A 26,600-nucleotide genomic window follows, 5' to 3' on the forward strand; every position below is an offset into this window, starting at 1 on the left:
ATCATACAAGTATGTGTGTGTGGTTTGCACTCATTTTTTTTTTTCTTCTTCTTCTTTTTATTATTATTATTAAACACCCCTAACCCCTCGCAGGGCACACACCACCACCATAATCCCCCCCCCCCCCCCCAGCACACACCAAAATCACCACTAATAGCACCTCCTAAATCCTCTACAACAGGAGGCAGGAAATAATGCAGCCACGCTATCAGGAGGAACTAGAAAGCACCAGCTCTCCAGCAGTTAAGGGGACACACTTTGCAGCTTCAATGGTTATGTGCATTGACGGGGCATTTATTGATGGACAGTTAATTATAAATAAATGCCTAAGCTGCCCTTCCAGTATCATTGTGAATATAAGGTTGGGCCGAGGGAAATTCATGTAACCTCTACAGAGGTGATGGGCTTAGAATTAATAGGTAATAAGGAATAGGGATATTTCAAATTCATGGGCCCAGATTTATAAGTCTGTCTGAAGACGAAACCAGTCAGCCTATAACAACCAATCAAAGCTCAGCTCTCATCTGTTAATAGAAAATGAAATCTGAACTCTGATTGGTTGCTATAGGCAAATTAGAAAGATTTTGTCCTCTGATAATTCTGGGCCATTATTTTTTTTATTGCCAAAGCTTGTTTTTCAAATGTATTCCAGAATGCAGTAAAGCTGCAAGAGTAGCAGGTTAAATATTTTTTAACCCAAAATAAGAAGTGGCCTGACTGCTGCACCTTTCCTTAACCCACCGAGCCCTATATCAAGTTAAATGGGCACTGTAAGATCCAAATTTTTTTTTATTTTTTACTGTAATGTTTACTGAAAATTTTCATAATAAGAACAAATGTAAAAAAGACAGTAAAACAATGTTTAATCTATTCAGCAATTCCGGGGTATGGTACTACCCCATGACCATTTTGAACTGAGTCTCCTTATAAGCAGTGCAAATAGAAGCCTTGGAGGCATGTTCCCAAATGACACGCCACTGAGGAAGAGTGCTGCTAGTCTCCAGAGCCTCCTCCAAATGGCGCATATAGCGGTGTGATGGTGGGTCACCATCAGAGGGGTTGAGAAGAATAGAGAAAATATCAGAAAGAAGTCCCCTCGTCTGGGGTCCACTCTGGCACAATCTTTCAAAACTTGTAGGCAGGGAGACTACCAGCGAATTCAACGTAGAAGACATAAAATGTCTAAGCTGCAGGTAGTGGAACCGTTCAGGGGAGGGGAGATCCTTGCAAGACACGTGGCGTGACGTCAAGTCCCCGTCTCGAAAGCCTGGCGGTTTCCGAAACATCAGACGCAGCTACGCATAGAATGCGGACTGCTGCAGGGAGATCGTGGGGGGTCCCAGCGGCGGGCCCCCTCACCATCAGACATCCTATCCCCTGTCCTTTTGAAGATGTTTTTGCCCGGATTACTCCTTTAAACTTTCTAGAGCAATATCCCTACACATAGCGTGAGAAGAACATTTGACCCAATAGAGATCTCTGGGGAATGGGAAAGGGGGGGGGGCACACCAAAGAAGAGCATTGGGGTGAACTGGAGCAAACCAAAGCTTCTCCAACTCCATCCATTGGCTAAACGCGTGGTACGTAGACCATGCCACTAAGTGACGTAAATGAGCAGCCCAATAGTATTTAACCACATCAGGGACGGCCAACCCACCCATAAACCTAGCCGCCATCATAAACTGACATCGGAAGGAGATGCCTCTTCGCATCCCAGATAAGGTGGAAAATAGCCGGAAAAAAAATAAAAAGCAATTTAGGGAGGGCTGTCATTTTAACTGCCGCTATACGCCCAAAAAACAAAATATATTGGGACTGCCACTTTTCCATAAGGGCCAGGAGTTTCCTGAAAAGAGGAGAGAAATGAGCGGAATAGATGGAAGAATAACGAGGCGTAAGGCGTACACCTAAATATTTGACAGCAGAAGGAGACCATTTAAAAGAATAGTTAGCACACAAAAGAGCAGACAGAGGTAAGGGTGAGGAGATCATCGGCAAAGAGACAGATCTTGAATATTCTATCATGAAGAGGTATTCCAGAGATGTTCAGATCTCCCAGATCATGGCGGCAAAAGGTTCAATACAAAGTGCAAAAATCAACAGGGATAATGGACAGCCCTGCCAAGTGCCATTAAATAGAGGAAAAGTCAGATAAAGCGCGGGGGAACTTAAGAAAAGCAGTCGGAGAGAAGTAAAGACCCCGCATCGCAGTAAAGAAATTACCAGTAATACCAAATTTCTGAAGTGTGGAAAAAAGAAATGGTCATCTCAACCTATCAAAATACTTTTTCCGCATCTAAACTAAGAACCAAGGCTTGTTCAGACCGCCGATTGATAAAGTCAATGAGACCCCCAGTTTTTTTTGTATAATCTCCACCCTGGCGGCAAGGAATAAAATCGATCCTTAAGGATCAGTACAAAGGTGCTTAGCCAAGACCTTAGAAAACAGCTTCAGGTCGGAATTAAGAAGAGCAATGGGTCTATAACAGGAGCAATCATGAGTAGGGGAAACCATCCCTGTCAGGGGAGTGCTTGTGAGGGCTTTAGGTGTTGTCGGGAGGTTCTCCCCATCTAGGAAAGCTGGGTTACTGCAGATTTTAGCTGGTTTTCAGTCTCAGCGAGGGGGAGCAAGCTTAATATGTGGCCATCTTCCTCAGCGACATGCCCCCCCCCCCGAAAACTTTTTATAAGTTGATACTGATGAAAATGAAAGACCTTTTGTAATATGGTTGTTGTTTACATTTTTTTTATATATTTAATAAAAGAAAAACAGCTCCAAAAAATCCCACCACTAGGGGTCCCCATACCTATGGGGACCTTAATCAGTCCTACAGCAGCATTAGCTTGTCCATGAGTCATGGACGAGTGATGACTTATGGACAAGGCAGCATGAGCAGACACACCAATCCCCTCCCACCACCACAAGGGAGGGACATGCCCGCTTTCCCTGAGAAAATATCTAACACTGTGAGCTAATGAATAGAGGTATTTAAAAAAAATAAGAAATATAGGTGATAGTGGCATAAAAATTTGATTAGAAAATCCATTGTAAGGATTAGGTACGAATATATTTATTATTATTATATATATTTTTTTTTTGGTGGGATCTGTATGGATAGGTATGCTTTAAATTTTCCTGTATTTGCCTCATCTGGTATCCAGCTCTTGGTTAGAACCCACATGCTTGGCGAAGAGTCTGGTTCAGATTTAAAACTCTGTGCCTGCGCGTTCTTTAAAGTAGTTATCTTTTTATGCTACTTTCTACTTGCGGTACATTCTGCGAGAAGTGTCATCCAGAGATCTCATTTTTTGGGATGCGTAGTCTAATGCATATTGTTATTTCATGGATTTTTTTGGGATAGTGTCCTAAGCATACTCTGTGTACTGTGCACATGGGGATGATAGCACACATTCAGTCTCTAATCCCACCTTCTTAGGCATGAATATGCATTTTGAGCCCTGGCACGGCCTGACTTATCCGATCTTCTCCCTGAAGTCTTGAGCTAGTGTCATCCCTGGGCCTGTGTGGGACTTTAGGGACCAGAGTAGTGACGTCAGGCCATGCTTACGCCGTTAATACGCATGATTTTAGACTGAATAGACATGATAAAAGCCAGTGTGGTGACTAATTCAGGAAGCCAAACACTTCAATGACTAGTTTAGCATCATTTACATATGGTGCAGGAGATTTCTAAAAGTTATTTTCTCCACTTCTGGAGAGGGCTGGCAGGAGGACATCCAGGTATGGTAGAAAACCTAATGTTCACATATGTAATGTGATGCCACTGGTTATATAAGGTTAAATTTGGTGACAGAATCTACTTTAATATACACATTCATGTGTAAAATTAGAAAAAATATTTTATAAAAATATACAGGGATATATATATCATATCTAATGCAAGGTAGCATGTAATACATGGTAAAATCTTCTTCCTCAAAATACTTGGGAGACATGTCAGCAGCGATGTTAAGGTTATGCAGTTCAAAAGGTGTCCCTTGCCGGCAGATAAGTAGTCCCCTGAACTATAGCCATCCTTTGCTAGTCCAGTCTGCTCTGGCTGTAACCACACCCACTCAGATTGACAGTCCTCATCCCAGCTCTGCTCCCTAAGTAGACAGAGCAGAGCAAGGATGCAGGCCGTGCCGGGGCAGCCAATTAAACTGAGTGGGCGTGATTACAGCCTGAGCAGATGGGACTAACAGAGGATGGCTCCCCACCCAGGGGACTAATTTTGGCATGGCGAGGGACTGCATAGTCTAACCATTGCTGCCAGCAGGAACATATCCTAGGCATGGTTAGGAAGATGATTTTACCATACATGATATCAAGGATCCTGGACATACAGTGCATGGAGCAACTCACTGCTAACCCTCATCCCCAGATATAATGGTTTATTTAAGACCTGCTTTGACTGGCCTGCCTTTCAGGAAACTCCTGAATACAGTGTCTTATTGCGCGACTGAGCCACTTCTCCTGGTCTTTTGGGGAGTCCAGCATCCTTTCTCCCCCCATTTCCTTGTCGCTGGTTTGAGTGTTGTCCTTGTGTGTTGTCTTCGGTGTTTCCCATGTTGTCCGTTGTGGCCCCATGTGTCTTTTTTCTCCCCTCCTCCTCCGCTTTTTGCCTTTTATTTCTCTCTTCATCCTCCTCTTCTATTTTGCTCTTCTATTGTGTTCCTTATTTGTTTTATGTTAATGCCCTAATCAGTGTTAAACCACTTAGCATCCCCTAAGAGCATGTTTTTGTGTGAATTCTGCTCATATTGAAAATGAAAATAAATAATGAGAAAAAAAAATGATTTTACCTTACATGACGTGTTGCCATGCATTGTATATGGTCAAATCGGATGACTAGTTCCCTTTCTTTAACCAATAGGTAATTTACTGACTATACTGTACATTCTCTTTAATGGTGGTGTCTTTAACACTGTTGTGCTTCATTCACTCTGCAGCTCTGTATTCTCAATGTGGCTGATGAGTATAAGCTAAATGTTATCAGCAGATCTGTGAATCCTCTCATTTCCAGTACAGAAAAGACAATTCTTAACTACCACCCACAAAAAAATTTGAACCTGATAACTCAAGCAATCTCTTTGAAATAAAAAAAAAAAATCATGCTTTTCCTCGATCTCTTTAAAACTAAGGTAACATAGATCTGAAGATGTCTCAGCTATATTTACACCTAACTGCTTGGCTCTATTTAAAACTCACAATTAAACACATGTATATCATTTTAAAACACAATACTTACAGCTGTACACATCATGTAGCCAATACCAAAGTCAAAACGACATTGCTCATTCATAGAATAGTGTATCCCAGGAAGCTGAGGAAGTAAAGGCCAGTCATGCGCAAATGGATCATCTCGCAGGCAATCATAAGAACTAGGAAAAAAGACATACCCGATGTTTTATTATTATGAAAGGAGAATAATATACTACAATTAAAAATGTATTATTTTAACTACTTTCAATGGGTTTTACACTATTTTAAGGGAACCTGTCAGCAGTGGCATGCTGCAGAACGGAGGGCAGCATAAAACACAGACAGAGAACATGATCGTGACACCATAATTTACTATGAAAGGCTGAAGTGTTTAAGAAAATCAGTTTTAAAAAGCAGCTGGAAACTGGCAAGTAGTTGTTGGGGCACTCCTCAGAAGCAGCTCTCTATCCTGCCGAAAATAAGCGCCTCATCTCTCTCTATGAGGGAGATTTATCAAAACCTGTGCAGAGTATAGGTTGACAAGTTGAGGCCCTGTTAAAAATGAAAGACGAAATATGGTTGCTATGGGCAACTGGTCAACTTTTCCTCTGCACAGGTTTTGATTAATCTCCTGCTATGTGTATAGAAAAACTTGTCACTCAGCAGGGTGGGAAGTAGCTGTGGGGGATGGGCCACCACCCCCACCCCCCATGACTATTTGCCAAATTCACACCCTTTTAAAATTATGAGTTCTCAAAAAAAGGGCGTGTCCCTGACACTGTCCAAAAATCCCAGCATATTTACTAATGTTCCCCACAATAAATGGGGTGGGTTTGTGCTCTGGAAATTTTTTTGGGGAAAAGCAAAACTGTGGGAAAAAAAACCCCACAAAGAAAAAAACACTTCATTCTTAGTAAATCAGGGCCAGTGTGTCTAGAACTGACATGAGGGGTTGAATTGGGTTTTAAAGAATGAGTATTAATGCTTACTAAACTAGTCTTATTGAAGACAATAAAAATATATTGAAATCATTTTTTAGAAGTACTAAAATTGTAAATAACTAATTTTGTTTTAAAGATCTTAACAGACCAGGCATTACAAAACCTAGTGGTCATTAAAGTATATAAAAATGTCTCATTTGAATAGTCACTCCTCTCCAAGGTCATTGGACAAATGTTTTCTAAAAAAAAAAAGTAGGCTTGACAGATAAGCAATGGTTTATAACATGTTACCAACAGACAAAGGGTGGTCTCTGAATTTTTTTGACCTTTCCAATTTCTGTACTTCTAGGAATGTCTTTGAGTAACGTATAAACTCACAGTTTTTAGAAATTCAAATTGAGTGAATTATCCACATTTAAAAAGTAGATACATAGTTATATAATATTAGATTATGTTTAGATAGTGTATTTTTTTTAGCATACTGTGTTTGCACCTTATAGAATTAAGAGCTTAAAATAAATTGCTTTTCCTTGTTTAATACACGATCACAATTGTCAATAAAAATTTTGGGATATTTCTAAATTTTTGTTGTTATTAGATCTATGTTGACTAGTGGTACCAACGTGGTCATTTTATTATAAAACTTCTATTATTTAATACAATATAATGAACATACACAATATTATATGACAATGATAGTTTTAAGAATGGTTGCAGCTGGCCATCCTATTAAACTGGCCCTGCTGGTCAACAGACCCCCCTACCTATTAATGCAGGCAGGCCTTCCTACAGAGAGCCAGCCCGCATCCGGATCCTCCTATCTCATCCTATGTCTTAAAATGGGAGGGAGTTACCGTATATGCCGGCGTATAAGACGACCCCCAACTTTTACAGCTAAAATATAGAGTTTGGGATATACTCGCCATATAAGACTACCCCTCCTACTGCGATGTACGGTACCTTGTAGTTCCCCCCACATTAGGTAGGCATCATGTTCCCCCACATTAGGTAGGCAGTATAGTTCCCCCCACATTAGGTAGACAGTATAGTTCCCCCCACATTAGGTAGGCAGTATAGTTCCCCCCACATTAAGTTGCCAGTTCCCCCACATTAGGTTGCCAGTTACCCCACATTAGATTGCCAGCTCCCCCACATTACATAGTTACATAGTTAGTACGGTCGAAAAAAGACATATGTCCATCAAGTTCAACCAGGGAATTAAGGGGTAGGGGTGTGGCGCGATATTGGGGAAGGGATGGGATTTTATATTTCTTCATAAGCATTAATGTTATTTTGTTCCAGGAATGTATCTAATTCTGTTTTAAAGCTGTTAATTGTTCCTGCTGTGACCATTTCCTGAGGTAGACCGTTCCATAAATTCACAGTCCTCACGGTAAAGAAGGCATGCCGCCCCTTGAGACTAAACTTTTTCTTCTCCAGACGGAGGGAGTGCCCCCTCGTCCTTTGGGGAGGTTTAACCTGGAACAGTTTTTCTCCATATTTTTTGTATGGGCCATTAATATACTTATATATGTTTATCATATCCCCCCTTAAACGTCTCTTCTCAAGACTAAACAATTGTAACTCCTTTAATCGCTCCTCATAGACATTAGGTCGGCAGTTCCCCCACATTAGGTTGGCAGTTCCCACACAATAGTAGGCAGCTCCCCCACAATAGGTCGGGAGTTACCCCACATTAGGTCAGCAGTTACCCCACATTAGTAGGCAGCTCCCCCACATTAGTAGCAGTTCCCCCACAATAGTAGGCAGCTCCCCCACATTTGTAGGCAGCTCCCCCCACATTTGTAGGCAGCACCCCCCACATTAGGTCAGCAGTTCCCCACAATAGTAGGCAGCTCCCCCCCCCATTTGTAGGCAATTCCCCCACATTAGGTCAGCATTTCACCCACAATAGTAGGCAGTTCCCCCACATTTGTAGGCAGCTCCCCCCACATTTGTAGGCAGCTCCCCCGCATTTGTAGGCAGCTCCCCCAACATTTGTAGGCAGCTCCCCCAACATTTGTAGGCAGCTCCCCCCACATTAGGTCAGCAGTTCCCCCACAATAGTAGGCAGCTCCCCCCAACAGACATACAGCTTCCAGCCATATACAGTGTATGGCTGCATGCTGTATGTCTGTAATGCCTCCACAGTGTTCCGATCACCGCTCCTCCGGCCCGGGTCACCATCTACTGCTATGGCCTATGGACCATAGCACTAGGTGCCGGGACCGGGGAGTGGTGACCGGATCACTTAAGATAGCACGGCCGGTCACTCATCAGGCCCCGGTCGGCGCACGTCCTCCTGCGGTCCTCCTGGTCCTGCGCTCCTCTGCCTCTATGGTTGTAGGCACGTGACTTCACTGACGTCCCGTGCGTACAACCATAGAGACATGGGACCGGACCACAGGAGGACCGAAGGAGGACACGCGCCGTTGGGGAATGGTAAGTGACCAGCGGACATCCTTATGTCCCGAAAACATTTTTCGGAACACAGGGATGTCCGGAATAGGAATACCTATGATTATCTGCCCGGGCCGGCTCCCGTGTGTGGCTGCAGGCGGGGGCCGGCCAGAGCAAGTAAAAACGAATACTGTATACTAAAGACCAGGGGTACAACTCCCAGCATGCCCGGACAGCTTTTGCCATGCTGGGAGTCGTAGTTTCACAACAGCTGGAGGCACCCTGGTTTTTTAGTATACAGTATTAGTTTTTACTTGCTCTGGCCGGCCACCGCCTGCAGCCACACACGGGAGGCGGCCCGGGCAGATAATCAGAAGTTTTCCTATCCCGGACCTCAATACCCGTCGTATAAGACGACCCCCGACTTTTCAGAAGAAAATTCGGGGTTAAAAAAGTCGTCTTATAAGGTACGGAGGACTGATAACACTGTGGCAGATATCTGTTTAACAATACCTCCAGATATCACAGGGTGAGTCAAGTACATGTAAATACAGTTATGATACAATAGTCACATAGACCTTACAGGTATAGGCATGATATAAATACATCCAACACGTTTCGCTGTGTTCGTTACTGTGCGGCACAACTCATCAGGGAAATTGTGCTTAGAGAAGTACGGGCACAGACAGGGTGAGCGCCTCAATCTGTTCTCCCCCATATCAATATAAGGCTAGATATAGTAGCATGGAGGTATCGGATGTACTAGATAGGTCCCGTGCCATAGAGAGGGAATACATGTATATGTTCATCTGAGCCTTTTATCTAGGTAGTCCATAGAGATACAGTATATGTCTTTATTTAAGTTGGCATGTGGTGAGATGGAGTATAGTTGGCAATATATATATATAGAAATTGGCAAATTATACACCGTTCCTATGGGAGAATTGTGATCCGCATACATTTGCAATGGGAAGTCTTTCAGTCTGCCAGTCCTGAAATCTATAGAAAGTGTGGATGGTCAAACCTCTGGGGTGGCAACGGAGCAGCAGCCTAGCAGGAGTACATTTGATGTTCTGATATATGGAAGCTGTGGACCGGCTGGCATCACCACGTATAAGTCAATATGTAAATTTGCGCTCAACCAATGACTGGGCGCAAATGTCCTGCCTCAGTCTGTGATTGGCGCAATGTGACATATTTAGCCCCAGCACCAGAAATAGAAGCATGGTTGAGACCGTTCATAGGACCCTTGATCCACCCACCACGGATCATGCTTAGTCCAGGAATGTGGTCTGCCGGGTCATCTTTTTCAAAAAAAGAAATCATGAGAAAGGCAAGAGTTTTTTTTAAATCAACTGGTGACAGAAAGTTAAACAGATTTGTAAATAACATCTATTTAAAAATCTTAATCCTTCCAGTACTTATCAGCTGCTGTATGTTCCAGAGGAAGTTCATTTCTTTTTTAATTTTCATTTCTTTCTGACCAAAGTGCTCTCTGCTGACACCTCTTTCCATTTTAGCAACTATCCAGAGTAGGAGCAAATCCCCATAGCAAACCTATCTAGCTCTGGACAGTTTCTAAAATGAACAGAGGTGCAGCAGAGGTCACTGTGGTCAGACAGAAAGGAAAGTAAAAAATAAATAAATAAGAACTTTCTCTGTAGCATACAGCAGCTGATAAGTACTGGAAGGATTAAAGGGGTACTCCGCACCCCTAGACATCTTATCCACTATCCAAAGGATAGGGGATAAGATGTCAGATCTCCTGGGTCCCGCTGCTGGGGGCCCCCGGGATCTCGGCTGCTGCACCCACCTGTACGGCTTCCACCTCACACTGGCAACGCTGGAGGCTTCGGAGCCTGACCACAATGGTGGACGAGCGTGACGTCACAATGCAAGTCTATGGGAGGGGGCGTGACGGACCTCCCATAGAATTGCATTGAGGGGCGGGGTGTGACGTCACACGGGGCGGAGTCGTGACAGCACGCTTGTCCGCCATTGTGGTCGGGCTCCGAAGCCTCCAGCGTTGCCAGTGTGTGGTGGAAGCCATACAGGTGGGTGCAGAAGCCGAGATTCCGGGGGCCCCCAGCAGCGGAACCCCGGCGATCTGACATCTTATCCCCTATCCTTTGGATAGGGGATAAGAAGTCTAGGGGTGCAGAGTACCCCTTTAAGATTTTTTAATAGAGGTAATTTACAAATCTGTTTAACTTTCTCTGACACCAGTTGATCTAAAAAAAAAAAAAGTTTTTCAGGGGAGTACCCCTTTAACCTCTTAAGGACCCAGCCATTTTACACCTTAGGACCCGGCCATTTTTTGAACATCTGACCACTGTCACTTTAAACATTAATAACTCTGGAATGCTTTTAATTATCATTCTGATTCCGAGATTGTTTTTTCGTGACATATTCTACACATATGGGGTATCTCCCTAGTCGGGAGAAATTGCATTACAAATTTTGGGGGGCTTTTTTCCCTTTTACCTCTTGTCAAAATGAAAAGTATAGGGCAACACCAGCATGTTAGTGTAAACAATTAATTTTTTTACACTAACATGCTGGTGTAGACCCCAACTTCACCTTTTCATAAGGGGTGAAAGGAGAAAAAGCCCCCCAAAATTTGTTAGGCAATTTCTCCCGAGTACGGCGATACCCCATATGTGGCCCTAAACTGTTGCCTTGAAATACGACAGGGCTTCAAAGTGAGAGCGCCATGTGCATTTGAGGCTTGAATTAGGGATTTGCATAGGGGTGGACATAGGGGTATTCTACGCCAGTGATTCCCAAACAGGGTGCCTCCAGCTGTTGCAAAACTCCCAGCATGCTTGGACAGATGACGGCTGTCCAGCAATACTGGGAGTTGTTGTTTTGCAACAGCTGGAGGCTCCATTTTGGAAAGAGTGGCATACCAGGCATTTTTCATTTTTATTGGGGAGGGGAGGGGGGCTGTGTAGGGGTATATGTATATGTAGTGTTTTTTACTTTTTATTTTATTTTGTGTTAGTGTAGTGTAGTGTTTTTAGGGTACAGTCACACGGGCGGGGGATTACAGCAAGTTTCCTGCTGCGAGTTTGAGCTGCTGCGCAAAATTTGCTGCATCGCAAACTGATACTGCAGCCTGATACTCACTGTAAGCCCCCTGCCCATGTGAATGTACCCTGTACATTCACAGGGGGGGAATCTCCAGCTGTTGCAAAACTACAACTCCCAGCATGCACAGTCTATCAGCGCATGCTGGTAGTTAAAGTTTTGCAACAGCTGGAGGCACACGGGTTGGGAATCACTGATGTCACGATGCCGGCTGGCAGGTAGTGGATCCTCTGTGCCAGAGAGGGATTGGCGAGGACCGCGCTAGTGGACCGGTTCTAAGTCACTACTGGTTTTCACCAGAGCCCGCCGCAAAGCGGGATGGTCTTGCTGCGGCGGTAGTGACCAGGTCGTATCCACTAGCAACGGCTCACCTCTCTGACTGCTGATGATAGGCGAGGTACAAGGGAGTAGACAGAAGCAAGATCGGACGTAGCAGAAGGTCGGGGGCAGGCGGCAAGGTTCGTAGTCAGGGTGGATAGCAGAAGTTCTGGTACACAGGCTTTAGACACACAAAACGCTTTCACTAGGCACAAGGGCAACAAGATCCGGCAAGGGAGTGCATGGGAGGAGGTTAGATATAGTCAGGGACCAGGTGGAAGCCAATTAAGCTAATTGGGCCAGGCACCAATCATTGGTGCACTGGCCCTTTAAGTCTCAGGGAGCTGGCGCGCGCGCGCCCTCGAGAGCGGAGCCGCGCGCGCCAGCACATGACAGCAGGGGACGGGAACGGGTAAGTGACCTGGGATGCGACTCGCGAGCGGGCGCGTCCCGCTGTGCGAATCGCATCCCCAACGGCCATGACAGTGCAGCGCTCCCGGTCAGCGGGACTGACCGGGGAGCTGCAGGGAGAAAGACGCCGTGAGCGCTCCGGGGAGGAGCGGGGACCCGGAGCGCTAGGCGTAACAGTACCCCCCCCCCTTAGGTCTCCCCTTTTTTTTGTCCGGTGACTGCCTCCCCTGGGATGAGGACACCGGGAAGGAATGGATGGTTTCCTCAATGGCAGGCAGTACAGCAGGAGTGGGAATGGGGAGGGAGGGCAGAGGGCGAGGCCTGGCACGGGGCAGTGTGACACCAGGACGAGGGCCATGAGGAGGCACCGAGGCTTGCCTGAGTGGACTGGGAGGGGGGGAGAGGCATTTTCTGTGGCAGGCAGAGTCCCTAACGACCTTAGGGGGACCGGATACAGGAGGAACCACAGGGTCACGGCAGGGAGTACTGGGAACTGGTTTAAGGCAGTCCTTGGAACAAGAGGGACCCCAACTCTTGATCTCCCCAGTGGACCAGTCCAGGGTTGGGGAATGGTGTAGAAGCCAGGGTAGTCCAAGGAGAATTTCGGAAGTGCAATTGGGAAGGACCAAAAATTCAATTTTCTCGTGATGAGGTCCGATGCACATTAGGAGGGGCTCCGTGCGGTAACGCACGGTGCAATCCAACCTGGCTCCGTTGACCGCGGAAATGTGGAGTGGCTTGACAAGACGGGTCACCGGAATGCGGAATTTATTCACCAAGGACTCCCGAATAAAATTCCCAGAGGCACCAGAGTCCAGGCAGGCCACGGCTGAGAGGGAAGAGCTGGCTGAAGTAGAAATCCGTACAGGCACCGTGAGACGTGGAGAAGCCGACTTAGCATCAAGAGACGCCACACCCACGAGAGCTGGGTGCGAGCGTGCGTTTCCCAGACGTGGAGGACGGATAGGGCAATCCACCAAAAAATGTTCGGTACTGGCACAGTACAGACAAAGATTCTCTTCCTTACGGCGATTCCTCTCTTCCAGGGTCAGGCGAGACCGATCCACTTGCATGGCTTCCTCGGCGGGAGGCCTAGGCGCAGATTGCAGTGGAGACTGTGGGAGAGGTGTCCAGAGATCTAAGTCTTTTTCCTGGCGGAGCTCTTGATGTCTCTCAGAAAAACGCATGTCAATGCGAGTGGCTAGATGAATGAGTTCATGCAGGTTAGCAGGAGTTTCTCGTGCGGCCAGAACATCTTTAATGTTGCTGGATAGGCCTTTTTTAAAGGTCGCGCAGAGGGCCTCATTATTCCAGGATAGTTCAGAAGCAAGAGTACGGAATTGTATGGCGTACTCGCCAACGGAAGAATTACCCTGGACCAGGTTCAGCAGGGCAGTCTCAGCAGAAGAGGCTCGGGCAGGTTCCTCAAAGACACTTCGAATTTCCGAGAAGAAGGAGTGTACAGAGGCAGTGACGGGGTCATTGCGGTCCCAGAGCGGTGTGGCCCATGACAGGGCTTTTCCAGACAGAAGGCTGACTACGAAAGCCACCTTAGACCTTTCAGTAGGAAACTGGTCCGACATCATCTCCATGTGCAGGGAACATTGCGAAAGAAAGCCACGGCAAAACTTAGAGTCCCCATTAAATTTGTCCGGCAAGGACAGGCGGAGGCTAGGAGTGGCCACTCGCTGCGGAAGGGGTGCAGGAGCTGGCGGAGGAGATGATTGCTGCTGAAGTTGCGACTGAAGTTGCTGCACAATGGTGAACACTTCCGACAGCTGGTGGGTTAGATGGGCGATCTGTCGGGATTGCTGGGCGACCACCGTGGTGATATCAGAGATATAAGGCAGAGGGACGTCAGCGGGATCCATGGCCGGATCTACTGTCACAATGCCGGCTGGCAGGTAGTGGATCCTCTGTGCCAGAGAGGGATTGGCGAGGACCGCGCTAGTGGACCGGTTCTAAGTCACTACTGGTTTTCACCAGAGCCCGCCGCAAAGCGGGATGGTCTTGCTGCGGCGGTAGTTACCAGGTCGTATCCACTAGCAACGGCTCACCTCTCTGACTGCTGATGATAGGCGAGGTACAAGGGAGTAGACAGAAGCAAGGTCGGACGTAGCAGAAGGTCGGGGGCAGGCGGCAAGGTTCGTAGTCAGGGTGGATAGCAGAAGTTCTGGTACACAGGCTTTAGACACACAAAACGCTTTCACTAGGCACAAGGGCAACAAGATCCGGCAAGGGAGTGCATGGGAGGAGGTTAGATATAGTCAGGGACCAGGTGGAAGCCAATTAAGCTAATTGGGCCAGGCACCAATCATTGGTGCACTGGCCCTTTAAGTCTCAGGGAGCTGGCGCGCGCGCGCCCTAGAGAGCGGAGCCGCGCGCGCCAGCACATGACAGCAGGGGACGGGAACGGGTAAGTGACCTGGGATGCGACTCGCGAGCGGGCGCGTCCCGCTGTGCGAATCGCATCCCCAACGGCCATGACAGTGCAGCGCTCCCGGTCAGCGGGACTGACCGGGGAGCTGCAGGGAGAAAGACGCCGTGAGCGCTCCGGGGAGGAGCGGGGACCCGGAGCGCTAGGCGTAACAACTGAGTTAGGAAACAGACATTGTTTCCCAACCAGTGTGCCTCCAGTTGTTGCAAAACCACTACTCCCAAACATTCTCAGGCATGTTGGAAGTAGTAGTTCGGCAACATCTTTAGAGCCAGATGTTGCCGAACTACAACTCCCAGCATGCTTGGAGTTGTATTTTTGCAACATCTGGAGGACTACAGTTTGTAGACCACTAATACAGTGGTTCCCAATCTGTGCCCTTCCAGATGTTGCAAAACTACAACTCCCAGTATGCCAAAATTGTCCAGGCATGCTGGGAGTTGTAGTTCTGCAACATCTGAAGGGCCAGATGTTACAGAACTACAACTCCCAGCATGCCTGGACAGTAAGGGCATGCTGAGGATGTATAGTTTTGCAACATCTGGAAGGGCACAGTGGTCTCCAAACTGTGGACCTCCAGATGTTGCAAAACTGCATCTCCCAGCATGCCCAGACACCAAGGGCTGTCTGGGCATGCTGGGAGTTGTAGTATACAGGGTCCCATTACAGCAATGCATGTCGCTTTATGGCGACGTGCATTGCTGTAAAGGGCCCGACCGCGGCTGAAGAGGAACTCACCTGTCGCCGCCGTCTTCATCGCCGGGATCCGGCACTTCAGGGACGAGGTAAGTACCGGGGCCGTGCCCCAGCACTCCCCCGTCCCCCGCCACGTCCTCCGGTCTTCCTCCCATCCTCTCCGGAATTCCAGGGGCCGGGCAGGGCGGGAGGAAGTAACAGCCCCCCACCCTGCGATTGGTCGGTTAGCTAACCGACGGATCGCAGGGGATAGGAGGAGGTGGCAGGCTTGCCACCTCGCTCCTATATTTTAGCATGGTCCTAGATGTCTGTGACAACCGGGATCATGCAAAATTACCAGGCGGTCGGGTCCCAGAGACCCGATCAGCCCGGTATCGCTGCAGATCGCAAGGGAGATTTCCCTTACGATTTGCGGAGATCACCGGCATGGGGGGCCTACATGGCCCCCCTCGGCGTTTGCCCTGGATGCCTGCTAAAGCATTTCAGCAGGCATCCGCTTCCGATCTCTGCCCGGCGCGCGGCAGGGACCGGAAAACGCCAGGGCTTATGGATACGCCCCTGGGTCCTTAAGGCCCAGGGTGTGAGGGCTTATCCATACGCCCTGGGTCCTTAAGAGGTTAAAGGGAACTTTGGACTTTGACAGGGGCCTATACAGCTTCTCACAGATCTGCCCCATACTACCATTGCCAAGAGTGTGTAACAATTGCTTGCTGTTCTTCGGGAACATAATCAGCTTTTTTCATGGGGATATCCATTTCAGTTACAGGTTTGCCAAAGCTCACAGGTTTACTTCCTTCGCACCCTTGCAGATCTCACAGACCTGACCTTCAAAACAGCTCCAGAATGGCTCTTTCTGCCTTTGTGTAATTGCTGGCACCCCTATCTCTGTTGTCCAGAGGCCCACCATTACCGGGACTTCCTACAGGAGAGTGCAATATAATGTAATGAGCGAGGAGATGGGAGAGGGAGTTCCTGTATAGCTTAGGTATTTTTGAATCATTTGTTGGTTTATTGTCACATATGGGCAGGGAAGGAGTGCACACTAATCTCGCCCGCTCCCCTATCCCTGACTACTTACGTACCTGCCCTAATCGACAGGTCCGTAACCACGTTGACAGTCCCTTCCTAAATAAGTGAGGGACAGTCAAAAAGTCAAAACAACAAACTACAAAACTGACAAGAGGTCGAGAAAGGCTGGAGGCACACCACTAACAGAAAACAAACCTAAAACACGCACACAAAAATATATGTATTCAGAGGGCCGACTCAAAACCTGGAGAGCACAAAGTACAGTAACAGAGTAACAAGGGAAGTAAAAAGTCAAGCCAAAAGTCACAAAACCAGAATAAACAGAATGAGTACAGAGTAAGCTAGGTAAATTACTAAGAACTATCACAAGCAGATAATCACTGAAAAGGGCCTCCTTATATATGCCAAAGCTACAACCAGGAGGACACTAATTGGCTCAGCAAGCTATACCACACCCAGGAGCCCAGAGGAGTCATCCCAGCAACCAAAACAACAACAGGGCTAGAAATCATTAACCCTATGGGTTCTGGCATAACCAGTCCTCACATTTATCACATGCAATTTCATGTTGTGTTCTGTGATGTATTCGGCTATTAGGGTTCACAGGTTAGGTTAGAGGTTTACAGCATCATACAGCCATCGAGCGAGTTAGTTTTTCACTGGCTACTCATTCACATTTGCTGTTGAAGGCTTGATGACTGACTGAGCCTTCTTAAATGGGTGCCCTTTTCCCATAGCCTGAGGTGGGCTTTTTTTTATTTTTATTTTTTATAATTAGCTACACGGCTGAAGGGCTTGTGGCATATTGTCAGCTTTCTCTTTAAGTTCAGTCACGCCCTGGCTTAAGGGGGTATTCAATCCAATATGTTGTAGTTCCTTATTGTGCCTTTCCTCTGTTCCTTGTGGTTATAGGCAAAAGGGCCTCTCTGGGCCTTGTCTTTCTTGTGTTACCCTTTGTACTCTTCATTTCCTTTCTTGTTTCTTTCCTTTCCTCTTTTTGTAACTTTTTTCTCCCATCTCCCCCCTTTTTCCTTTGTAGCCCATCCCCCCCACCCACCCACCTTCTCTTCTCCATCCAAATAATGTCAACACCCTGCATATACAAGCCACAAAGCCCCTCTATCATTGCAATTCAATTAGTGGACTGGTATCATAATGATCACTATAAACAATGGGTGGGTCTGGAGAGGGGTTTGTTGCCTCAATTCCTGCACTCCTTGTCATTCCGATTCATAGACTGGCTTTATCAGCTTTCCTCTTCATGACACATGACTTTCTGCAATCTTGGGACAGGCTTCTCCCGACCGTGAAGTCTTTGTCTGCATCCGGTAATTAGGAGTCCTCTGTTTGATAACCCCGCATTTACACCTGTATTAGGGAGGGAAATCTTTTTGGTATGGTCTGCTTCCGAGGGCATCCAGATGAGTCAGATCTTTGGGAGAAGCACGTCTCTTCCTTCCTTTGTGTTTCTGCAAGAGGCCTGCCAGAGAAGATCCCTGTCCTGGTTAGAATATGCCCAGCCTATATATGTACGGTTGCCATGTGGGATTCAATCTTCTGCTCCTACTGCCTTGGAATCTCTTCTATTCCAACAGAACCGGCCTGCCAAAATTCTAAAGCTCTACTGGGTTCTGATACAGATTAAGATCTCTCCTTATGTGAGCCTGGGAACAGCACTTGGAAAATTCTTTACCCAGAGCTGATTGGCAATACATTTTTATTCTCACCCATAAAATGCCCACAGCCTTAAATACACAGAAAAAGAATTTCAAGAAATGTTTCATTCATCTTATCCTGAGACCTTGGAGCTGTGCTGGCACTGTGGGACGGAGATTGGCACTATGATTAATTTGGCAAACAGCCTTGATATATATTCCCAAGTTGCGGGCACCATGGTGGCCCCCTCACCTAGCATTGCCTATTTATTTTGACCGGACCTCTTAAATCGGCACTGACAGATATAACAACTTTTTATATGTTGTACATCTCGGTAAAACATTATCCTTTCTAATATACTTCATAAGAAAATGTTATTTCCTTTTCATAGAAATCATGGCTTATAAAATCATGGATTTGTCCAAGCTGAAGCTCAGGCATCTACGAAGAGAGGGTTGGCTAGCACTCCTCTGTGCTCTCTCCTGTCTGATAAGACAGGAGAGAGCCCAGTGGAGTACTATCAGAAAGAGAGAGCACAGATGAGTGCTAGCCCACTCTCACTTACTGGACTTTGTCCATGCCTGTGCTTCAGCTTGGACAAAACCATGATTTTATAAGCCACGACTTCTTTAACCCCTTAAGGACGCAGCTCATTTTCACCTTAAGGATGCAGCCCTTTTTTTGAAAATCGGACCACTTTCACTTTATCTATTAATAACTCTAGGATGCTTTTACCTTTCATTCTGATTCAGAGAAGTCACTTTAAGCATTAATACCTCTGGGATAAATAGTGTTTTTGTGACATATTCTACAGGGTGGGCCATTTATATGGATACACCTTAATAAAATGGGAATAGTTGGTGATATTAACTTCCTGTTTGTGGCACATTTGTATATGTGAGGGGGGAAACTTTTCAAGATGGGTGATGACCATGGCGACCATTTTGAAGTCGGCTATTTTGAATCCAACTTTAGTTTTTTCAATAGGAAGAGGGTCATGTGACACATCAAACTTATTGGGAATTTCACAAGAAAAACAATGTTGCGCTTGGTTTTAACGTAACTTTATTGTTTCATGAGTTATTTACAAGTTTCTGACCACTTATAAAATGTGTTCAATGTGCTTTCCATTGTGTTGGATTGTCAATGCAACCCTCTTCTCCCACTCTTCACACACTGATAGCAACACCGCAGGAGAAATGCTAGCACAGGCTTTCAATATCCGTAGCTTCAGGTGCTGCAGAATGGGCAAAACAAAAATTGGAACAGGACCCTCAGTTTACGTAGATTTTGTTCACTGATGAGGTAAACTTTTATGTTAATGATGAAGTTAACAAACAAAACCACCGCTATTGGTCTGATACTAACCCACATTGGATAGATCCCTCCAAGACTGTTGGAACACAAAAATTGATGGTATGGTATATGGGGTACTAAGATAGTGGGGCTATTCTTCATCAATGGTAACCTCAAGGCCACTGGATATGCGAAAATTGCTACATGATGATGTGTTCCCCTCTTTATGCACTGAAGCTGGCACATTCCCTCCAGGAAGATGGTGCACCTCCACATTATGGGTGTCAGGTCCGAGCATTCCTAGATGAACAGTTTCTTGGAAAGTGGATTGGTCGTCGTGGGCCAGTTGAATGGCCCTCAAGGTCTCCCGATCTGACCCCCTTAGACTTTTATCTTTGGGGTCATCTGAAGGCAATTGTCTATGCTGTGAAGATACGAGATGTGCAGCACCTGAAACTAAGGATACTTGAAGCCTGTGCTAGCATTTCTCCTGCGGTGTTGCTATCAGTGTGTGAAGAGTGGGAGAAGAGGGTTGCATTGAAAATCCAACACAATGGACAACACATTGAACACATTTTATAAGTGGTCAGAAACTTGTAAATAACTCATGAAAAAATAAAGTTACGTTAAAACCAAGCACAACATTGTTTTTCTTGTGAAATTCCCAATAAGTTTGATGTGTCACATGACCCCCTTCCTATTGAAAACACAAAAGTTGTATTCAAAATGGCCAACTTCAAAATGGCCACCATGGTCACCACCCATCTTGAAAAGTTTCCCCCCTCACATATACTAATATGCCACAAACAGGAAGTTAATATCACCAGCCATTCCCATTTTATAAACCCCTTAAGGACGCAGGGTTTTTCAGTTTTGCACTTTCGTTTTTTCCTCCTTACCCGTTCAATTTTCCACCAAAAAATCCACATTATGGCTTACTTTTTGCGTCAACCAATTCTACTTTGGAGTGACAGTCATTTTACCCAAAAATTCACGGCAAAACGGGGAAAAAAATCATTGTGCGACAAAATCTAAGAAAAAAATACCATTTTGGGGGCTTCCGTTTCTACGTAGTGCATATTTCGGTAAAAATAACACCTTATCGTTATTCTGTAGGTCCATACGGTTAAAATGATACCCTACTTATATAGGTTGGATATTGTCGTGCTTCGGAAAAAAGTCATAACTACATGCAGGAAAATGTATACGTTTAAAAATGTCCTTTTTGACCCCTATAACTTTTTTATTTTTCCACGTACAGGGCGGTATGAGGACTCATTTTTTGCGCCATGATTGTAAGTTTTTATCGGTACCATTTTTGTTTTGATCAGACTTTTTGATCACTTTTTATTAATTTTTTAATGGTATAAAAAGTGACCAAAAATACGCTTTTTGGACTTTGGAATTTTTTTACGTGTACGCCATTGACCATGCGGTTTAATTAGAGATATACGGACATTTACGCACGCGGCGATACCACATATGTTTATTTTTATTTACACTGTTTTATTATTTTTATGGGAAAAGGGGGGTGATTCAAACTTTTATTAGGGAAGGGGTTAAATGGCCTTTATTAACACTTTTTTTAAACTTTTTTTTGCAGTGTTATAGCTCCCATAGGGACCTAAAACACTGCACACACTGATCTCTCATGCTGATCACTGGCGTGTATTAACACGCCTGTGATCAGTGTTATCGGCGCTTGACTGCTCCTGCCTGGATCTCAGGCACGGAGCAGTCATTCGTCGATCGTACACCGAGGAGGCAGGTAAGGGCCCTCCCGGTGTCCTGTAAGCTGTTCAGGACGCCGCGGTGAATTTCACCGCAGCGGTCCCGAACAGCCCGACTGAGCAGCCGGGTTACTTTCACTTTCATTTCAGACGCGGCGGTCAGCTTTATCGCCGCGTCTGAAGGGTTAATACAGGGCATCACCGCGATCGGTATTAGCCGCAGGTCCCGGCCATTGATAGCTGCAGGGACTGACCCGATATGACGCGTGACCCCATATCGCGGGAGCCGGCGGAGGACATACATATACGTCCTTCGTCGTTAAGGGATTAAGGTGTATCCATATAAATGGCCCACCCTGTACTTTATGTTAGTAGTAAATTTCTGTCGATACTTGCATAATTTCTTGGTAAAAAAATTCTAAAATTTGATGACAAATTTTTAAAAAATGTGCATTTTTTCTTACTTTGAAACTCTCTGCTTATAAGGAAAATTGACATTCCAAATAAATTATATATTGATTCACATATACAATGGGGGGGGGGGGGATTCATCAATCTATAGTAATAGTAACATTACTATAGATTATATAGTAATAGTATAGTATAGTAATAGTATAGTAATTTTAGGTGCATTTTCTTGCGCAAAATCTTGCGCAAGAATATTTAATCCGTTCTTTTTGTGCGTCTTTTTAGTGGAACTTTTTCTAAAGATGTCACCGTTCAGGTGTACCGTAGAGCCGTTTTTCCTGTAGACATGAATTTACTAACTGCGTGTTTTTTTTTGCGCACAAAAAGAACGCAAGTGTAATTTTTTGGTGCAAATATACACCAGCTCCGAGCACACGTACAAGTCTTCCTTACATTTTTTTCAAGAGCTGAGATGGGCTGGATCCTATTACAGCACATGATTCACAGAGACCCGTGTGCAAGTTTAGTAAATTTTGCGCAGCTAAATGACAAATACACACAGCAGAAAGAGGTAAGAAAAGCTCTACCATACACTGATGTTGATGAATCCCCCCCAATATGTCTACTTTATGTTGGCATTAGAGATGAGCGAACTTACAGTAATTCGATTCATCACGACCTTCTCGGTTCGGCATTTGCTGACTTTATCCTGTATAAATTAGTTGAGCTTTCAGGTGCTCCGGTGGGCTGGAGACTCTCTCCTAGGACTGTATCCCCCTTTTTCAGCCCACCGAAGCACCTGAAAGCTATACTAATTTAAGCAGGCTAAAGTCAACAACTGCCGAGCAGAGAGGTTTGTGACAAATCGAATCACAGTAAGTTTGCTCATCTCTAGTTGACATGTTTTTACTTTCGGAAGAAATCAGAGGCCTTCAAAGTTGAGCAGCAATTTTCCAATTTTTCACAAAATTTTCAAAATCTGAATTTTTCAGGGACCAGTTAAGTTTTGAAGTGAATTTGAGGGGCCTTCATATCAGAAATACCTCATAAATTACCCCATTATAAAAACTGCACCCCTCAAAGTATTCAAAATGACATTTAGAAAGTGTGTTAACCCTTTAGGTGTTTCACAGGAATAGCAGCAAAGTGAAAAGGAGAAAATTCAAAATCTTCATTTTTTACATTTATGTTCTTGTAGACCCAGTTTTTGAATTTTTACATGGGGTAAAAGGAGAGAAAGCACCCTAAAATTTGTAACCCAATTTCTCTCGAGTAATGAAATATCTAAGATTTGGATGTTAAGAGCTCTGTTACGTGGATGTTACATTTTTCATTTTCACGGACCACTGTTCCAGAAATCTGTCCGACATCTGTGGGGTGTAAATGCTCACTGCACCATTTGTTACATTCCATTAAGATGGTAGTTTCCAAAATGGAGTCACACGTGGGATGGGGGGGTCCACTGTTCTGGAAACACACATGGCCTTCAATTCCAAAACATTTTCTCTCCAAAAGCTCCTTCTCTTCTGAGCATTGTAGTTCGCCCGCAGAGCACTTTACATCCAGATATGGGGTATTTCCATACTGAGAAGAAATGGGGTTACAAATTATGTTTTTTTTTTTTCCGATTACCCATTATGAAAATGAAAAATTTGGGATAACACCAGCATTTTAGTGATAAAAATCAAAAAATTTCCAACTTTTATGTCCAACTTTAACAAAAATTCTTCAAACACCTGTGGGGTGTTAAGGCTCACTATACCCCTTGTTACATTACTTGAGGGGTGTAGTTTCCAATATGGGGTCACATGTGGCTTTTTTTTTGGCGTTTATGTCAGAACCGCTGTAACAATCAGCCTCCTCTGAGCAAATCACCTCAAATGTACATGGTGCTCTCACTCCTGAGCCTTGTTGTGTGTCCGCAGAGCATTTTACGTCCACATATGGGGTATTTATGTACTCAGGAGAAATTGCGTTACAAAATTTTGGGGGTCTTTTTTTCCTTTTACTTCTTGTGAAAATGAAAAGTATGGGGCAACACCAGCATGTTAGTGTGTGAGCTGCGGGGATGCGATCCACTAGAGGCCGGCGCGATGACGTCACATCATCGCGCCGGCGCCCGGAGATCCTGTCCCCGCAGCCCGCATACTGTAAGAAGTGAAGAGTATGCTCAGGGCCCAGGGGATTTGGGGAACTATATTGTACAGGAGGAGGGGGATTTAAAAACTTGGGAATATTTAATGTGAGGGCTACAGGGCAAAGCACAGGGGGCATTATATGGGAAGAGCACATGGCAGGGGGCCCCCCTGTGCTGTGCCCCTCACATATAATGCCCCCTGTGCTGTGTCCCACACATATAAATTATATGTGTGGGGCACAGCACAGGGGGCATTATATGTGAGGGGCATAGCACAGGGGGCATTATATGTGTGAAGCACAGCACAGGGGGGATTATATGAAATAATGCCTCCTGTGCTGTGCCCCTCACATATAATGCCCCCTGTGCTGTGCCCCACACATATAATGCCCCCTGTGCTGTGCCCCACACATATAATGCCCCCTGTGCTGTGCCCCTCACATATAATGCCCCCTGTGCTGTGTCCCACACATATAAATTATATGTGTGGGGCACAGGGGGCATTATATGTGGGGGGCACAGGGGGCATTATATGTGAGGGGCACAGCACAGGGGGCATTATATGTCAGGGGCACAGCACAGGAGGCATTATTTCATATAATGCCCCTGTGCTGTGCTCCACACATATAATGCCTCCTGTGCTGTGCCCCACACATATAATGCCCCGTGCTTTGCCCCACACATAATGCCCCCTGTGCTGTGCCCATCACATATAATGCCCCATAATGCACCCCTCATATATAATGCCCCAATCATGCACCCCTCACATATAATGCCCCCATCATGCACCCCTCATATATAATGCCCCCATCATGCGTCCTTCACATATAATGCCCCCGTCATGCGCCCCTCACATATAATGCCCCCTGTGCTGTGCTCCTCACAAATAATGCTCCTGTCATATGCCCCAAACATAAAATGCCCCCTGTGCTGTCCCTCTCACATATAATGCCCCCTGAGGGGACAGGATGGGGGCATTATATGTGAAGGGCACAGCACAGGGGGCATTATATGTGAGGGGCACAACACAGGGGGCATTATATGTGAAGGGCACAGCACGGGGCATTATATGTGAGGGGCGCATGATGGGGGCATTATATATGAGGAGCAAAGAACAGGGGCATTAAATGTGAAGGGCACAGCACGGGGCATTATATGTGAAGGGCACAGCACAGGGGGCAATATGTTAAGGGCACAGGACAGAGGGCATTATTATTATGTGGGGGGAACAGGACGGGTCATAATTATTATATGTAGGGGCACAAGATGGGGCATTATTACTATATGTGAAGGCACAGAGTGTTCTGCATTTCAGAAGTATAGTGTATATTATGAGGAATTTCTGGGGTGGTACGTTTTTTATGGGCCACAAAACATTTGGATATTTTATTCAGAGGGTGCACTGCACAGCAAGTTATATTCACAGAGTGCAGTGTGTGGTAGTATTACATTTAGAGAACACAGTGTGTGGTAGTATTATATTCAGAGGGTGCAGTGTGTGATAGTATTATATATACAGAGGGTACGGTGTGTGGCGGTATTATATTCAGAGGGTACAGTGTGTTGTATATTCAGGGGGTACAGTGTGTCAGAATTATATTCAGAGGGTGTGTGGCGGTACTGTATTAGAAGAATACAGTGTTTGGCAGTATTATAATAATTATTGTTTTCATATAGAGGATCAGAATCCGCTGACATAGAAACCATCTGGGCGTCAAGTTCTGCTGAGAGATAATATAGCTGGAACAATTCCTGGCGGTATGTACATCTGAATTAGATAAGGAAAGACTATAGAGAAGAAGTCCCCTGTAGTCACTGATATCATTCTGTATTCTCCTTACTGTGTCCTATCAGAGCTGGAGTCACTTGTTAGTTCTGCAGTAATGATGGGTGAAACAACAACTCCCAGCATCCCCTTACCACTGCTTAGGTCATACTGGCAGCTGTAGTTTTTAATGGTAAAAACCTCTTTAGCACTTTCCCATTCTGCGGCAATTGGTATATTTGATAATTATTCTGACATGTGAACATGGCCTAAGAGTCCTAACAAGGTTAGGACTGTATGATACATTTAATAATATTGTAAGTTCCATGAGCAACATCTTGTTTTCTGTCCGCCAACACAAAATACTCTAATAGTGCCCCTCCCGAGACTCGACTCTGGATCCGCCCCTGGCTGGGGTAGACCCCAACTTTACCTTTTCATAAGGGGTAAAAGGAGTGAAAGCCCACCAAAATTTGTTAGTCAATTTCTCCCAAGTACGGAAATACCCCATATGTGGCCCTAAACTGTTGCCTTGCAATACAACAGGGCTCTGAAGTGAAAGAGAGCCTTGCGAATTTGAGGCCTAAATTAGGGATTTGCATAGGGATGGTCCGGAGCATTAGACTTGCCTCCGATACCAAAATTACCCTACAGCAGTGTTTCCCAAACAAGGTGCCTCCAGCTGTTGCAAACACTGGGAGTTGTTGTTTTGCAACAGCTGGAGGCTCCGTTGTAGAAACCGTGCCATACCAGACATTTCTCATTTTTATGGGGGGGGGGGGGGGGGGTAAATGTGTGGGGGTATGTGTATATGTTGTGTTTTACAATTTGCTGCATCTCAAACTTGCAGCGAGAAACTCACTGTAAACCACGCCCGTGTGAATGTACCCTAGTGGCGTTGCGACCCGGGTGCGGGCCCGCACCGGGTGACACCGACCTAATGGGGTGACACACCAAGACGCTCCGCAGCACCCACCCCCCCTCCCCTGCTACACCGACACCCCCCCATCTATGCCCGACCGGCCTCCCATCCGTCAGCACCCCCCCCCCCCTTTCACCTGCACTGTGCGCCCGTCTGTC

General features: G+C 45.7%; 1 protein-coding gene across 1 annotated transcript in view; it reads right to left on the minus strand.

Moving 5' to 3' along the window:
• The window catches only part of LOC130267183 (A disintegrin and metalloproteinase with thrombospondin motifs 2-like), a 761,535-nt gene that overhangs the window by 276,772 nt on the left and 458,163 nt on the right, over window positions 1-26,600 (minus strand). Inside the window, 1 exon segment of the mRNA XM_056516542.1 lies at window positions 5,253-5,385. Coding sequence (XP_056372517.1) covers window positions 5,253-5,385 — 133 coding nt within the window.

The sequence above is a fragment of the Hyla sarda genome, chromosome 4 (genome assembly GCF_029499605.1).
Source record: "Hyla sarda isolate aHylSar1 chromosome 4, aHylSar1.hap1, whole genome shotgun sequence".
NCBI classification, from domain to species: Eukaryota; Metazoa; Chordata; class Amphibia; order Anura; family Hylidae; genus Hyla; species Hyla sarda.